This window comes from Anopheles marshallii, chromosome 2, assembly GCF_943734725.1.
Source record: "Anopheles marshallii chromosome 2, idAnoMarsDA_429_01, whole genome shotgun sequence".
NCBI lineage: Eukaryota > Metazoa > Arthropoda > Insecta > Diptera > Culicidae > Anopheles > Anopheles marshallii.
In genome coordinates, this window is record NC_071326.1 from 25,509,228 (window position 1) to 25,525,409 (window position 16,182).

General features: G+C 42.2%; 1 protein-coding gene across 1 annotated transcript; it reads right to left on the reverse strand.

Annotated features, from left to right (window-relative positions):
- Positions 1-221: 221 nt before the first annotated feature.
- On the reverse strand, positions 222-15,912 carry LOC128709540 (peripheral plasma membrane protein CASK). The gene is made up of 11 exons (XM_053804546.1): positions 15,880-15,912; positions 6,251-6,451; positions 5,917-6,150; positions 5,467-5,491; positions 5,029-5,141; positions 4,806-4,944; positions 3,543-3,596; positions 1,343-1,465; positions 1,106-1,228; positions 673-956; positions 222-401 (listed from the first exon to the last, which is right to left on the reverse strand). Exons 1-11 carry the CDS (start codon positions 15,910-15,912, stop codon positions 222-224), a joined length of 1,509 nt encoding a protein of 502 aa, XP_053660521.1.
- Between the last annotated feature and the right edge of the window lie 270 nt (positions 15,913-16,182).

A 16,182-nucleotide genomic window follows, 5' to 3' on the forward strand; every position in this document is an offset into this window, starting at 1 on the left:
TGATTCGATACTAAACACTAAGAACCGCATGCACAAAATTAACCATTAGCCCGGCTCTGTGTTTCGGTGTACGTACCACTTGTAACTGTGCAGTGGTTTGTTGTTGCGCATTTACTTCCGTGAGGTACCCTTAGCCCCATTCACTTAAGATCCAGCTCGCAATCGCATTCACAATCGCACTCATCCTCCAAACAAGCGGGACATTCTAGCTCACTATCTTGTCAGTACAGCCAGGACACCGGGACCCACTGGGCGGTCGAATGCACCTTGTCGATAGCGTTCTCCAGCGTTGCTATCGTCTCACCGATGTCGTTGTTGACGATGGTCAGATCGAAGAAATGACCGTACGCCTGGCGCAGCATATCGGACTCTTTGGCGAGACGCTCGAGACTACCGTCGTACTGTTGCACGGGTGCGGTGGAATTAGATGGGTGACAATTGAGGGTATATTATCAATCTTGCGGTAACTGTCGCACTGCCGAAACAGTGGAGCTTGATTTGCATTAAATAATCGACTACTGTAGTCTGAGGCTGAGTCCCAAAAAAACAAAAACACAAAAAAAACCTTTCCAAAGAGCAGTATCTTCAGCAGTAGTGTGCCGATTTCGTGGAAGCTCTCCTTGTTACATACTAAAAACGAGTATCATGTACCAGAAAATGGTTTCTACTTACGTCGGCGATGTTTTGCAGCAGTGGCGCTGCTATGAACACAACGTACGGCGTAAATTCGGCTGTTCGAAGTATTTTTAAGGCCTGTGGTTCCACGTCCAGTATTGCCATCTTGCCGTCCGCGTGGATGCGTCGTATCGTCTCCAGCTTGGTACCGTACATCGCATCCTCGTGCGTACCGTACTCGAGGTACTCGTTGGCCGAAATATCCGCCATCATCTCATCGTGTGATATGAAGTAGTAGCTTCGCCCATTCTCCTCATCCGGCCGTGGTGGTCTGGTGGTATCTGTACAGTGTGAATGTGCCCCGGGTTACGCAAACCGGACAGTAAAACGGAAACGTTTAGTCAAGACCATGGTATGAACTACGGGTGCTGGTGGTGAATGCACACTTGAACATCGACTCAATTACGGTTCTTGCGGGAGACGAACTTACGTGGTATTGGATAAGCGTATTTATCCGGATATTTTGCGATGAGCGTATTTTTGATATGACGTCGTCCTACGCCGTGCGCTCCGAGCAACACTAGGGTGCGTCTTTGGAAGGCTGGATCGCCAACTGTGAAGAACACACGGATACACGACACAAAAACACATGAGCCAAATTGCGCCAATCAACGCATGACCACACGACCAAGGGCAACCAGGCGTGCGGAATGGTATTTCTACTTACTCGGTACTTTGACCACCTCCTCGTACGTCACCAGATCCAGCTGATCGAAGACCGCATTGTGTTTCGCCAAATATTTATCCCGACACTGTTTCTTTTTACGACTAAATATTGAGCAATTAACTACTTTGATAGCCGCGCGGTAACCGTACGGAACATCGCACGAAGGACGAAGATGGAAAGCAAGAAGAAATCAAAATGCTTGATTAGACATTTGATGCTACCAATTTGCATAGATTACATTTTGATTAAAGCGAAAGATAGCTGTGTTTTTTTTAGATATATCGATAGTATACTGGGACAAGGGCAAAGTGCCAAAATTGGATATTCTCTTTTTTTTTGGGGGGTGAAGTGTGTTGAAGTTGGAAGTAAAACCAAAATGGTGAGTGTTCGTAACGCGCATAGTTGAGTGCTGAGTGGATGTGTGCTTGGGAGCAAAAGCTACTGAAAATAGATAAAATCTTTTACTACACAAATTTGTGCAAACAGCTTTCACTACACCGTTGGTCTATCACATAATTTGAGACACAAAAAAAAAACAAATATGGAGTCTACGAGTAAGTTTCCAGCGTTGTACAAAGGTCGACACCATTGCTGCATTACGGACAGCAATCTCGTGGGAGCTATTGATTGGTTCAACATCTGTTAATATTCCTAATATTATTATTATTTACAAAGGAGATTATGACAAGTGTCATGCGGAGGAAGGTATTATAATCTTTACTATGACGAAAATGATGTCGGAGATCGGTTGATTGCTGCAGAAAATTTATTTGGGAGAAAGTAGGATAACGCTAAGCATGCCAAGTTCAGTTAGAAAACTCAATCGACACCAAATATTAACCGAATCGTTAAAAAAACGCTAGAAACTTACTTGTACATCCAATGCGAATAACGAAGAATAGCATATATGCTCTGATTTTAAATCTGAACTAAATTCTGCCCATTGATTGTAGTGCAACTAATAACTACAGAGCTATTCAATTTATATAGCACAGGTACTACTGTTCCAAAATCTTACTCAAGCAAATCGAAACGTAGATGGAACAAAACAGAACACTCAGAATTGCTAAAAGCATTTGTATTAGCCTCTGATTGATTTTAATGAAGCAAGAAATTCGTGAGTGAAAACTGTGATTCAACATGCTTTTCTTTGCCCCGTTTGCTACGGACGGAACAATCGGAACAATGCAGCAAATGGCCTATAGTTTGTTCTGCTGCATAAGAGTCTCCCGCTCAAATCTAGTTTGCACAGGGCCCTTAGCGAAACGCTGGAACGTGCCGGTAGGTGAATCCACTACTTGCTCGGGTATGCTTTCTTCTGCTTGCCCCCGGAACGGATTATACGATCGATGAAAGAACGTAGCTGCCCTATTGTCACGTTTCGGCAAGAATGAAATGGCGCGCCCAAGACGGTCCACTACACTTAAGTGCTGCAGCTTTGAATAATGATTATGAGGCTTGCTCTCACTCCCCGACGCGTGCGGGTGAATGCTGCTGACCATCAGCCCGAAGGCCACTACTCACAAAAGCACAATAAATATCGTGCGCCGAAATGCAATCAACAATCGTTCAAAGGCAGGGAAGGGAATACATTCGATTTAGAGCAACGGTCGTTTATCACTTTGTGTTACAATAAATGGCGTTCTGTGTGCGCCGAAGACAAGAACCAATTACTCAACGGAAACAGTTCCAAAATGAATTATTTTTGTTTTCGAAAAAAGTGCAATTTCAAACAAGTCTTGGTCTTAGTCAAATCTTCCTTCAAACTAGTATTGTATAAAACATCGTATTTCCTTAATTATTAAAAAATCTAATACACAAAATTTGAAGACAAGCAAACACATCTACATAACCACAAAGCGGATAAGTTTAAAAAAGTGTCATGCTGAAAAATAAAACTACTTTTGGTTGTGGTTTGTGAAAAGGTATGATGCAAGACAAGCCATCAAACATGATTTTCTAGAGAATATGTACCAACAATCATTGCAAATACTAAAACAATTGACAAACATAATTTAATATCACACGCAAAATCACAATCAAATGGAGTGGAAAAATCAAATAAATACAAAAGGTATGGTAGGTGTAAATAGCATTGTCGTTTTCAACCGATTACAACCGGCGAACACGAACGAAAGTATGCAACGAAAGTAATCATAATGGTGTTTTGCAAATACTTTTGCAAAGACAGTTCCTGTACCTGTGGGTCCTTCACATCCTTCGGCCTGTGCTGAACAACCGGGCCCTGCTTCTCCTGTTGCACACCAAAGACGCAGTCGATGAAAGTGATTTTCAGAAACAATTGTAAACCACGCGTTATCGATCGTATACATTTGCGATGGGATTGTTTTGTTTCATTATAATTTAATTTTAAATATAAAACACGAAATATTGCGGGCAGTTTGGACGCCCACAGCGCTAGGTACGTGTGGATCGTGGATACGCGTTATTCGAGTAAAAAGGTTTTGGAACGAACGACAACAAGTTTAAAGCTTACATACTGGAAAAGACTATTAGGAGAGCGAGATAATGTACAGATTCAGGAACAAAGACGAGTTTTGTAACGGTTACAGCATGGAGACTTTAGTACAGTGTACAGCATAAGTACAATATGTTAAGCATGAAAACAAACCAGTACACTAGACAAGAATAACGAATTGAAAAAGAATAAAATGCACAGAAATAACGATCATCGTAATGTAAAATGATACGATTATATAAGAAGAGAGCAAAAGAGACGGTTATTAACATCCATTACATATAAATTGGAATTGGCATATAAAAAAACCAACATTAATGATTAGTGGGCTGCTAAAACCATAAATCAGTTACTTTTGGGATTTTCCAAATGGAAAGAGAACGAAAAAAAATAAACAAATCACAAGTGGATAATCATTCTCACATCGATTCGGGATTGATATAAAATGGAAGCGTTTACACATAGAAAAAAAGAAAAATAACAGAAAAGAGGCACATCGACACATACACACGCATACACACAAGGAAATGAAACAGCATTAACGATTGTATAGAACACATTGAGCCAGTAACGATGGGTCGAGATATGAGGAATGCCTAAATCGTAGTGATGGTTGTGAGCTTTGTGAGCGTACTACAAGAATCTGTTGTATTCTATGGTTAATGGGTAGTGTGTGTTGGATATTTGGTAGTGAGATATGTTTTATGCTGTACTTTTACAAACATTTTCTTCATAACAGACATTTGCCAATACGCTGACCGGCTATAATTTGCTTACGGTAAACATTTTTCATCCAACCAATAATGTGCAAATTTCAATCACAACTCAGATGGCTTTGGTTGCTTTGGGTGATACGGCGTAAACAAATTATAGTGTCACTGTTGGCAAGCAATAACCGACGTTACGGCCCGGTCTAGAGTGTATTTAAAAGCCCAATCCCGGTGCATGATCTAAGACCGGGTGCCAATCGGCTCAGAAGCTTACCTTGTTCTTTGTGGGATTTGTCCGCCGATTGGCAGGCGATGCGCCATTCCTGAAGCTCTGGTGAGGGTATCAATCCGGCTGAACCTCCCGCAGCGTCATGCCTGGCCTGCCACCAATGATGATCGTCTTTGCTAATAATCTGCAATACACCCGACAGCGGACAAAGCAAAGCGGTGAGTTTAAACAGGATATCCCGCACCGATTGGTTGCGGAGATTACTAACCTGTAGAATATCACCGACACGGAAAGCAATCCCTGCCTGCGCACAAGGTATCAGCTCGTCGTCCAGCGGGTCATAGTCGAACTGTGCTCGTACGAAAATCTGATCAACCAGGAATTGGGTAGAGCGAAAAGTTTGTTTGTAATGATTGAATAATTAGCTAGTAAGAGATATTGGATGAACAAATTACAGTGACTTTTCCTCGTACGAAAATGAGCGAAAACGTGAATCACAAATCGAAAACAATGGAACAAATTTACAAACAAACCAAGAAATTGATCCCGGGGAAATGAAATTAGTAACTCATAAAACACAGAACCAAGCAGCAAACGTAAAGGGAAATCTCAAGCAAACGAGCAAACGCAACAGACAAGAACATGATGTGTTTGTGTAATGCGACGAACGATCAAGTATCGTACCGACGGAAAATACTTACTAAAACCGGTGCTGGTCTTATCCTGAATAGCTGCTCGCGTGTTGCGTTCGTATTTCCGGCATTGAAGGAAGAAAATACGGTAGGCAAAAATCAAATTCATGCGTAACGGGGGATAAAAACCGGAGACAAAAATTGGATTTCTACATGAAACATATGTTTCGATAGGCTAAAAATAAACGACGAACGATGCAGAGACTCCTTGCGTACCGGTGCGCTATAGGATTTACATCTGTTCGGGGGCTAATAAAAGCTCTGTTTTGGGTGTTTTGGAGAACCCGTCACGTTCCGAACTTGACGGGCAGGCGGCCAAAATGGCTAGCAAGGTGTGAAAACCTTTCGCAAAAAAGATTCATCGCATCTTTGTTTTGTTACAGATGGGATGCGAGATTTTTTTTTGCTGTCCCTGTCTCTCTCTCTCTTTGTTGGGTTAAGACTACACACCCACGGTCACTTACCTCAACCGGCGGTGGGGCACTTCTATATGAAGGAACTATTTTAAAAGTAACAGAACCGCGCGCGTCCCGCAGCAATCGCTGTAATTGACTGACTGTTTGATGCTGCACTGGCTGGCCGTTGATTTCCCGTATCTCGTCGCCCACGTGCAGCGTGGCCTGCCGGTGGATCATGCCACCGTGCATGATCCGGGCCACGATGCACCGGCCGTCTTCGGTCATCTTCAGCGTAATACCCTGCCGAGCGAAACAAAACAACAGTGAATCGGGGGCTCAGGGCTGAGTGTGTTTCGATCGAATGATCGGGTTGGGTTGGTCGCCCCTTGGTTTGGCTTACCATCGGTTCGTCGGTGTTCTTCTGGAACTGTACCAGCCGGACGCGCGTAACGTGCTGCAGTTCTCCGGCGTCACCGTTGTCGATTTCATCGTTGCCGCCGTTCAGGTAGGGCGCGATCGGTGGTGGCGTTACACGAAGCGCTTCTTCGCCGTATACTTCCCTAGCTACCACGTCATGCGTGTGTAATAGAGCCTGCCGAACGAGAACCAGAAAACAGAAATGCCCGACGGTTATCGGGATATCAGTGCCGTGGTATGCCGGAATGTGATTATGTTGCACGGCTAGGGAAATTGATAATGCACTAATGGAGTACCAGTCCGATGAATGGCACTTGGCAGGCAATCGCGTTTGTAACCCACCGGGAGCGAACACGATGCAGCTAAACGCAAATTAAGGTTAACTTTTGTTGACGTTGATATGGTTTTGGTGCTGGAATTGAAATGCTAGTTGCACCGTTGCACCATGAATATATGGACGCAAGGCGAACAGTCAGTGGAACAAATGTCACAATGTCTGTCAATAAAGGCACCCCACACAGCGCCTGTCGTTTACATAATTGCATCGTGTACGGAACCATCCACCAAACTTTGCAGTGCACTTGTACGCCGGAGTGGCTGCTTCTGCTGAGACAAGCACTAGCACAGAAACGAATAATAGAATTCTGCAACAATCCACTCCACTGCTTCTCTGCACGGTTTTGCAATGGGACGATAGTTACGATGCCATTCACAGCGCGCCAATGCAGTATCGGAACGATTCGGTATTCGGTGGTCGGTTGCAGATGTTTGCCAATCGTACCAAAACTGCAACAAATCCCGAAGTTATCGGCATGGTAACAAAATACGTTTCAAATCGAACTCAAATTCTTTCACCTGAATAAGCATTAACGTGCGAAACCTATTCGAACGGGGCAGCAAAAAAAAAAAATGGACCAAAATTTCCCAAACAAAAGAAGCTCTATAAACTGTATAAGCTGATAAGATATTAAAAGAAGGTCGGAAAGCGATGTGAAAGAACGGCACATAAATTCAACTACTACGAAACAGTACCAGATTGCGAACCGATAGTACGGTACAATCAAGTTGCCAAGGGTACAAACGTCGCTTGACTGAATAATCTTGGTTTTCATCAGCATCGGATCGGAACCGTTCATGTTTGAAACCTCCGATTGCGAAAGCGACAAGCGCACAAAGTTAATTATACGCCTTCGAAAGCATTGAGGTCAGAATGTTCGATTGATTGAATAACTGGGACCGTGATGGAGAATAATGCTGATGGAGGTAGGAATGAGGCAATCCTGTGGAACGATGAAAAATGGTTCCAAAGCGATCATTTCCCATCTATTTTTCTTTTTTTTTCGTTTGCTTCTCAAAAGATTTTCCACGCAAGAGAAACTTTTGCGATGTATCCCTCGAGACATGAATTATGAGTCATTACTTTATGGATACGGTTAATCTTGATAGCATACTTTACACATTTCACACTATCAGCATAGCACCGACGCTGACATTCAACGGTAACATACTACAAGGGCGCTCAATTTCGAGTGTCTGCTCCGTCTGTTCCAATTCAAACATCCTCCAGCACTGTCATGTAGACTTGCATGGTAAGCGGCGTGCACTCATCTTGCAATTTGCCTCTTAACAACTCCCGGGGTGTGTCAGTGGGTAGTAAAAATTTGCATTTCAATGGAACTACCTCCGGCGTTCTTGCCACGTTTACAAACGGTGCACACTATCGCACGAGTGGAGATACATTATATCGTCAGCATAAATCTAGACTTAAGGCTGCTGCTACGTTTGTAAGAAACCCGGGCCTTGGGTCGCCACTCCTTACCCAATCGATAATGTGGGCATTTCTCTTCCGTTTCTTGAACAGCACGTTCAACTATTGTCAGCAAATACAGCATTATGCGTGTGTGAGCGTGACGTTAGTTCGATGTGCGCTTAGCAATGGCGAACGATTGGCTTCGGCTGTGCGCGTTGTGTCAGTAAATAGTTTCGGATCATGTGGTTCCGACAGCAGATGATGACAATCCAATAGGAAATGGATGCTCCCGCTTGTTTCATTCTAACTCGTCCAGCATGCTGCCGGGCACCAGTGGTGTGAGGCTATGCTACAAACGGAGCGGTAAAGTAAACGACGTCTTGAATTTTACATCATTACAAGGGCGCACGGAAATCGAACTTCATGCTAACTTTGCATACGTACGCACTGCCAGAATAAAGCGTCGTAGTGTAGAACCTTTTTGGGCCATAGGGCCCTCCAAACCATCTGGTTAACGTATCGTTTTCGAAATGATTTACGATACCATAGTTACACACTGCATCGGTAGGATGAACGCTGTTTGGTGGTGCTGTGCTGTCGCACTACCATAAATTTTCAACAAATGCCAACAGTGGTTGTGCAGCTGGAACGAAATACTTTTTTGCTGTGTGCTGTCGCCCGCTCAAGCTGTTGCTGTTCTTAACCACATGCGCCTGAACTACCTACCGGTGGTTAGTATTGTTTTGCCCTTTACGTTGCCATTCACTCGCTCACACAGGACGGCTGCTTTAACGCGGCTGTGTAACGCATTTAAGTGATCCAACCTTTGACTGCAAAAAAGGAACGAAGCACATAAAAACTCTAGCCCACAGGAACAGGCGGTAAAAAAAAAACTGGGAATAAAATGTTGGACAGCTTAAAAATTTAATGCCACCCTCCAAAACAATGCTTGATTGAAAAAGTTTACTTTTTTTTTGGGGCGACCGTCAACATGTTGTTACATGCGGTTGTGGTATTTTTTGTGGGTCGTTTGACATTTTTTACGTAACTTTCTGTCGACCGTTAACAAAAAGTGTTGTAGTAATATTTAACAATGCATTTTTTTTTCAACAAACTACCATGCGTCTCCATTTTGGTTTTCAATGCAACCTATGTGAAGCACCATGCGTCTCCATCAGTTTTTGATAAAACAAAACTGAATAATGTAAATATTTCGTTTGAAGCGTTTAACGATTAAAAGGTCCTCGAAAAAAATTTCGCTGAACAGCAGACATGCTAGGTTGGAAAATCCATTACAGTCTGACAGCTCGAGAAAAACGGCAGTATCGGCGTATAACGTACGTTATACGCTCTTCATGTGCACGTTTTACAATGCTCATTTTTATACACAACAATGAAGCATAAACAATTTACAAAACACATCTTTCGATGCCAAAATGTATCTCATTGTAAAATTTCCATAAAATGGATAAAAGCTTTCCTTGTGATGTGTTTTTTTTCGAGTTGTCGTTTGAAAATGCAATCACGAATGAATTTCGATCGCAAGGATGGGCTGAAAAGAGCCATCAAATAACTGCAAGCGGTAAGGGATGAAGGAACTGGGCGCCAATAAAAATGCAACCGTGCTGGAAATTCTGATTTGCATTTCACAGAGGCACGGGCAGTGCCATAAAATTCTCTTTTCCTTATTTGATATGCGTATTTGTTTTCCGTTTTGTTTGGTTACTGAACTCTACAATAGATGAAAGAACGCAAAAAGCATTCGAACCAACCCGAAAAAAACAAACATGAGGAAAAAAGCCCATCACACTGAAACCTTTGAGACTTCAACCACATTTTCCCTTAATTTACTAGGTTGATTTCAACCAACAGAACACAAAAAAAATCCATGCGAACACAAAAATGATTATAAACTGCCTGGGTTGCGAAAGAGTTATTGCGCTCATTATCATGATGAAAGATAATGCGGTTGGTCATCTGCAGTATAAATGGTAACAAACGCAAAGAAAAAAAAAAAGCATGTCCGTCCTTTTATTCTACCGAGACATCATCATTTTCCGCCGTTCATTTGTCAAAAAAAAAAGAGTGTGAAAGGATTTTGGCGCTTTGCCGATTGTAATAGAAAGATGCTTAATATTTCCACACACCTTTAAGCGAAAGGGCGTGTGCATGCAGATCCATTAGCTCACATTGTTTCGCACCATTTGGTGCCGGTCTCGTGCATTTTGCTTTGGCGCGACGCGGATTTTGAAAAAGTCGCTTTATTATTGTTTTTTTTTTCCACATAGCTCTACGGCGGCGAATACGGTAGACGCGGACAGTTCTCAGTCTGGGACACAAAACCCGTTCTGTTTGTTGAATGTTTATTTTGTACTGTTTTTATAGCACCGCTGTGCTAAGCTGCGCCCGAGGAGAACACGAAAAGCTCATCACCGTAATGATCCATTAAGTGGCAGACTGGACTGTCAAAGGGATCAAAGTTGCAGCATGTTTGTGCCACTGAAGAATAAATGCCAAGACTCAGACCTTAACACGACAACAAATCGAAATTTAATATTATAGTATTTTTCGTATAACAAAGGTAAATCATAAAAATGATGATCTAAAATTGAGCGATAATTATATCAAGCACTAATTTACTCTCCTAATCCACAACGGAGCTGCCAAGCAAAGAGGAAGCACATTAATTGGAACAGAAAACTTCAACGGGGGAAGAAAAAAAAAATTAGTGGCATGTTATCTTCACTTCGGTTAAAGTGGACCGGGAAAACTTACGAACTAACAAGGAAAGTTTTTGTTTTTCGACGTGGCTTCGCGCACGAAAGATTGCTCGAATTCCGGCGGCTATAGCTTCCGGCTTCATGCTGCTCTGGCTTTACCCCGTCTAAATCCCATTTTCGGCTGCGCATGAAACGCTCGACGGCCGTCCAGCGCGGGGATGTGAAGCAAACGATAATGAGTAAAATTAATCAAAGAAACTGCTAACGACTGCACGGGGGCAACACTTTGCCGACAGCGCAGGTAGGTCGGTGCACCGGTGGCCCTCGTTACATTGAGATGGGAACGCTTCGGGGAGCAGTGGTGTCGCCATTTTGTTTCTTGGCCGAAAACTCTCCCAGCCGAGGGAAGGAAAGTTTGTGTGCTGCCCAACCACTGCGAGACTAAAAGGTAAACTTGTTTCTGGATAGCCTCGTTCACAACGGCTGTTAGCGGTCGATTAGTGCAACGATCCAGGACACGGGCGCAACATTGCCCAATGGTTGTAAATAATAAATGTTCACCAAAGAAAGTACAAGACATGGAGTGGTGCAACAGAAACGTTTGTGCAGTATACCGGTATGGTCGGAAAATCCATAATCCACTTTCGGTATTAAGAATGCAGAAGAAAAAGTATTGTAAAGTGGTAGCTTTTTACAGAATAATGTTCTGGAAGGAAATAAAGAATTCCCTTCTACACATTACACTATTGCTTAAAAATGTAATGTAGAGGAAGTAAATAATCTGTAAGATAATAAATTTTCAACTTAAGCTACATCGTTTAACCAAACGGCGCACCATGGACATTCGGCAAACAGTTAACCGTTCGGACAAAGCAAACATAATGTCCACCAATGGTTGTACAAAGAAAATGCCTCTCGAACAAACGGACTGCAGTTGAACGTTCCGTTCGAAAGCGATTCATCCAATGGCAGACTGTAACGTCCACAGAAAAGTGTGAGTTAAAGTAGCGATAAATTGTCTAAACGTATGGTCCGTATCCACGTTCGGGCGTTGACCAGTTAAGCAAATTGAGAATGTTGAAACGTTCTTTTGGTTTTCTTTTACCCCCCTTCCCCCCCTTCCAGTTGGCAAATATTTTCACACTCCACAACAACATCAAAGCACGGTTCATGGAAAAGCCTAGCTGTGTTTACACGTGCCATGTTTAATGTTTTATGAGGACCATGCCCTACGGCTGGAATTTATTTAGCGAAATTGCAATCCGTGGTTGCAATGACATGGATTTTAATATTCCGAAAGGATCTGCGGGGGGGGGGGGGGGGGGGGGGAAACATTGGCTCGAGTGTGATAGGTTTTGAGTTTGTAGTTCATTAATATGAAATGGATCTCGCTGCACGAAAAAAGTGGTTGATCAGCTGCGATGGAAAGTTCAACAGATAAAAAAGATCAAAGGCACAAGAGCATGAACTAGAGTACAGATGTTTTTATAATACTGTATGATAACGCATCTTGGTAAAGAGCTGTATCAAAAGCGTAGGTTCTCTGAATTCCAACATTTTACAATCATTCATATGTTCCATTTGTGTACACACTGTACAGGAAACAAGTGACATGATAATAATCTTGGATAGAAAAGTACCAATTTACTGATTAGAATCGGTAATTAATTAAACTCCCTTTAGGACTACTAGCTCGACGCAAGACTCCTACTTACACCGCTAAATTTAGAGCTTATGGTTACTCTCCCTAATAGACATAAAGAGAAAGTACAATACCACAATGGTTCCCACAATCGAACATCCATTTACGGGTATAATTCCCACAGCTGAGTTACATTGTGCCCAAAAGCGTCATGGCATTATGCTACTAGCATTTCATATTTCTCCATCACCGGACCGAATCCTGTCGTCCTGTTGTCGACTGTCGGGATCATCCAAGCATTGTGAGGCATTGTTCGTTTTCCGTTCACCCAGCTGCGGGACAATGACCTGTGAGGCATTCAACATCACACAAACGCAACAAGCTGCCATGATACCGCTGGGATTAACGGCTCACGTACGAACATGTCAAATGTGAAGGCTTAATTTAGCAATACCAAAGGATGGATGGACCCAGAAGGCAGATAGGATATAGGGTACGACCCTTAGAGGCGAAACGAAATCGAATAAAGAACAGTTTTGGCAGAAGCTATTTGGGTGATAGTTATTGCTAAATTATGAGATAATTATGCAATCTGAAAGTGAAACACGCTATTTAAAACAAGTGTTTTTCGTCCACCACCGAAAGCAAAGTAAACACACCGATGCAGTGATAAAACCAACAAAGAGCAAATGAAGTGAGAAAGTTGAGCGGCCAGTGAAACATTAATTAACGACGAACGGTCATCGCATCGTGATTCATTTTTAAGCATGTACAGGTTGTTAATGTTTGAATTTTGCATTTTATTGATTCGCAGAAAGCGGGAAATACAAGCGCGAACGTAATACGTAAAAGGTACGCATGAAGGCTCGAGTTGATTAAAATTGGACGAACCCTTGGACAAATTATAACTCTCACCGAGCGATCTATAATCCAGCACCCTTCACTTAATTTCATTTCACTCATATCATGCACATTGGTCCAATTTCTACTTTGTCCACTTCATCGCAATGAGTGCGTGTTTTGAGTGCGCTACTACACTTGAATTTTGCATCGTTCGATCGCTCATGCTCGTGCATGCAATCAAAATTGATAAACTTTAATAATTCGTCAGAGAGGTAGGGAAATACAATTATTAAATAAAGAGATATGAAAACTCAGCACAGATACAAAACGGTAAGCGTGTCAAGGAGATGATTGTGGTATAAAGTAAGCATATTCATAGTGGTTTATCGTTTATTTAAGCAAACGCACGTAAACCAACAATGCTTCATATGCCAGGCGCGCAGCCATTCGCGACACGGTGGATGCTATACAGTCACATTCCGGGAGGGATTTTCTAAACTGTCCAAAAGCAAAATGTATGCAAACATTATGCTCACTGCTGGTGGGAATTCTCATCATAAAAACTCCAGATCAAGGGTGGAAAAAATTTACACACAGCCACACACATTCTTCACTGTGTACGTTGCCTGCTGGGTTGATTACCACCCAACGAAGCATCGGATGTAAAAAGGATCAAGCGCACCCACTTGGACGGGCGAATATGGTTCATACATCATTCGTTTATAGTCCCTGTACGCATATAAATAGAGATTAGGCTGTTGTAACTGTCGAAACTTTCACCAACTCGAATCAATGGAAAGTTTTCCCACATGTCATCACGAAACTTTTCGCTTTCCGCAAGTCAGGCAAGCAAGGCGCAAGATTGTGTGTGTGTGTGTGTGTGTGTGTGTGTGTGTGTGAGTGCCGGTGTGCGCAAGGAAGGAAGAAATATGTTTATAGAAAATCCTTCTATAATGCTCTTGAACACCTCAGTGCATAATCGTACATTTTTTGTAAACCTAGCAAAAGCACCAAAACCAGGGGACTCAACTTTTCTACACATCTTCACGAGCTGCTGCACTTAACAGGCGCTCGCACATCGTGTCCCGGATACTGAAAGCAGGCTAAACATTTTACACACTTTCGTGGAAAAACATTTTCATTTACGGGTGATAATGATGATGCCGCTACAAAAGCAAGACGTTCAAGCAAATGTGTGCGACCGGAATGAAACTTTTCACCGCACGTGGCAAAGGACACGCTTCGGTATGGTCGCTGTTAGGGTCATAGAAGAGTAAAAAAGTTGGTTCCTCTTTGAAGATAAGCTATTACTGCGTCTTTAGTTGCGCAAAAAAAAGGTTATTACAGTGTCCTATCTGATGCTGTGATGAATCACGCCGCACCAACGATTCAAAGCGTAACCAATGGGACTAGTTTTTCATTTGCAAAACGTGTTGCAAATGATGGGATAGCGAATAGAGAAGGGTGTGTGTGTGTGTGCCTACCGTGATAATTTGCTCTATGAATATTTATGAGCATCGTTTAAGCCTACGCCAGCATATGACAAAGATTAGTAACTGTGTTTTTTGCCTTCAAACAAGCCACGTGACGGTTTTGAGGTAAATTGTTCTAAAAATGGGGCACTAGAGTTGAAGTTGGGATGGTTTACAAAAGTACTCCCCTGGAGACTATAATAAAGACGTTACAGGAAAAAATAAGTGTTATTAAATATGCTTCTTGGAATGAAATGGTTTTTATCTACCTTTCAAAATTTCAAATAAAGGGAAGTGGGTTAGGCAGTTCGGCATTTCGCTAAGAATACTTTTATGGAGTTGGAAAACTGCTCCGAAATTTATTATCATTAGTATCTTTCCATCTGGTTTATCTCAAGCGCCGTATCTGCTTCATGCATATCATTTCAGTACCAAGAGCGGTGCGAACATGAAACCTACCATTGTTCTTTTTACAAAGTAAAAATCGGTACGCTTTTCATAGATGATACATAAAATTGGGCAGGTTTCACATTTCAATTACATGGTGTTGTTGGTAGAATTGCTTTACAATTGCAATCTGAATTCGTACAATAAAGTTTAGAACAATTGATTTATTTAATAATTTAATTTAAAATTTATCACTCATACTGAGCACGGTTTGATAAACAATGCTTAAAATTTGTATTCTCGTGTATGTTTTACGTATCGCTCCCATGAGATACAAAGGGTGATTGTACTTTTTGCTCGTTCTACACAATAGGCATGCGAAAATGTACAGTCACTTTATGCGGGTACCGGTTTGATGAAAATATATCCGCAATTTCACACAGGGACCAACCACTCGCCAACCACAGTAATGTGCACGGCGCCAGAAGCTAGGATATGTTCCAAATCCATCCAATTAAACTGAACCAGCTTTGTTGCCAGGGGATTTTTGTTCGCCACTCTTTTTGAAAAAACGAAAAAAAAAAAAAAACAAAACACAAAACCACTAGGAAGAGAATCCACTGAAAAGCATTTGCAGAAACATAAAAATGGCACAAAGTTCCGTCGAAATCACGAGTACGGGACGAATGTGTGCGGGAAAAGTTTCCATGAATCGTACGTGAAATGAAAGTGTCCTTAACAAAACGAATACCCAACGAAGATCACTCCCAACCAGAAGGTGAAACCAAATTCGCTTACTTTGTTAAGTTTGATTGAAAATCCAAATATCATAATTCATGAAGTTGTTTCATTTGCCGCCTGCACGTCTTCGCGATGTAATCCGTTAGTAAATCTGCGCACCCTACCACATCCAGTATCCACGGGCAGGATGGTAAGGGGCGGTCGAATTAAAAACTTCTACACAAAAACACTCCGCCATGCCATCTCCCACCGCGCGATACTCTCTCACTCGACACAAACTTGTGGGCTCACAGCCATTTAGAAGAAACACTCATATTAATATTTACACACATACACACACAATTCTCACATTGCTTGCCA

Bases quoted from the DNA above. Each gene is read 5' to 3' on its own strand.
- LOC128709540 (XM_053804546.1), bottom strand. From the start codon at position 15,912: ATGATATTTGGATTTTCAATCAAACTTAACAAA. The intron at 5,492-5,916 runs GTAAGTGACCGT...ACACGCGAGCAG, and splicing joins GTGCCCCACCGCCGGTTGAG to CTATTCAGGATAAGACCAGC. The intron at 5,142-5,466 runs TTTTAGTAAGTA...GCTCTACCCAAT, and splicing joins CAGGATAAGACCAGCACCGG to TCCTGGTTGATCAGATTTTC.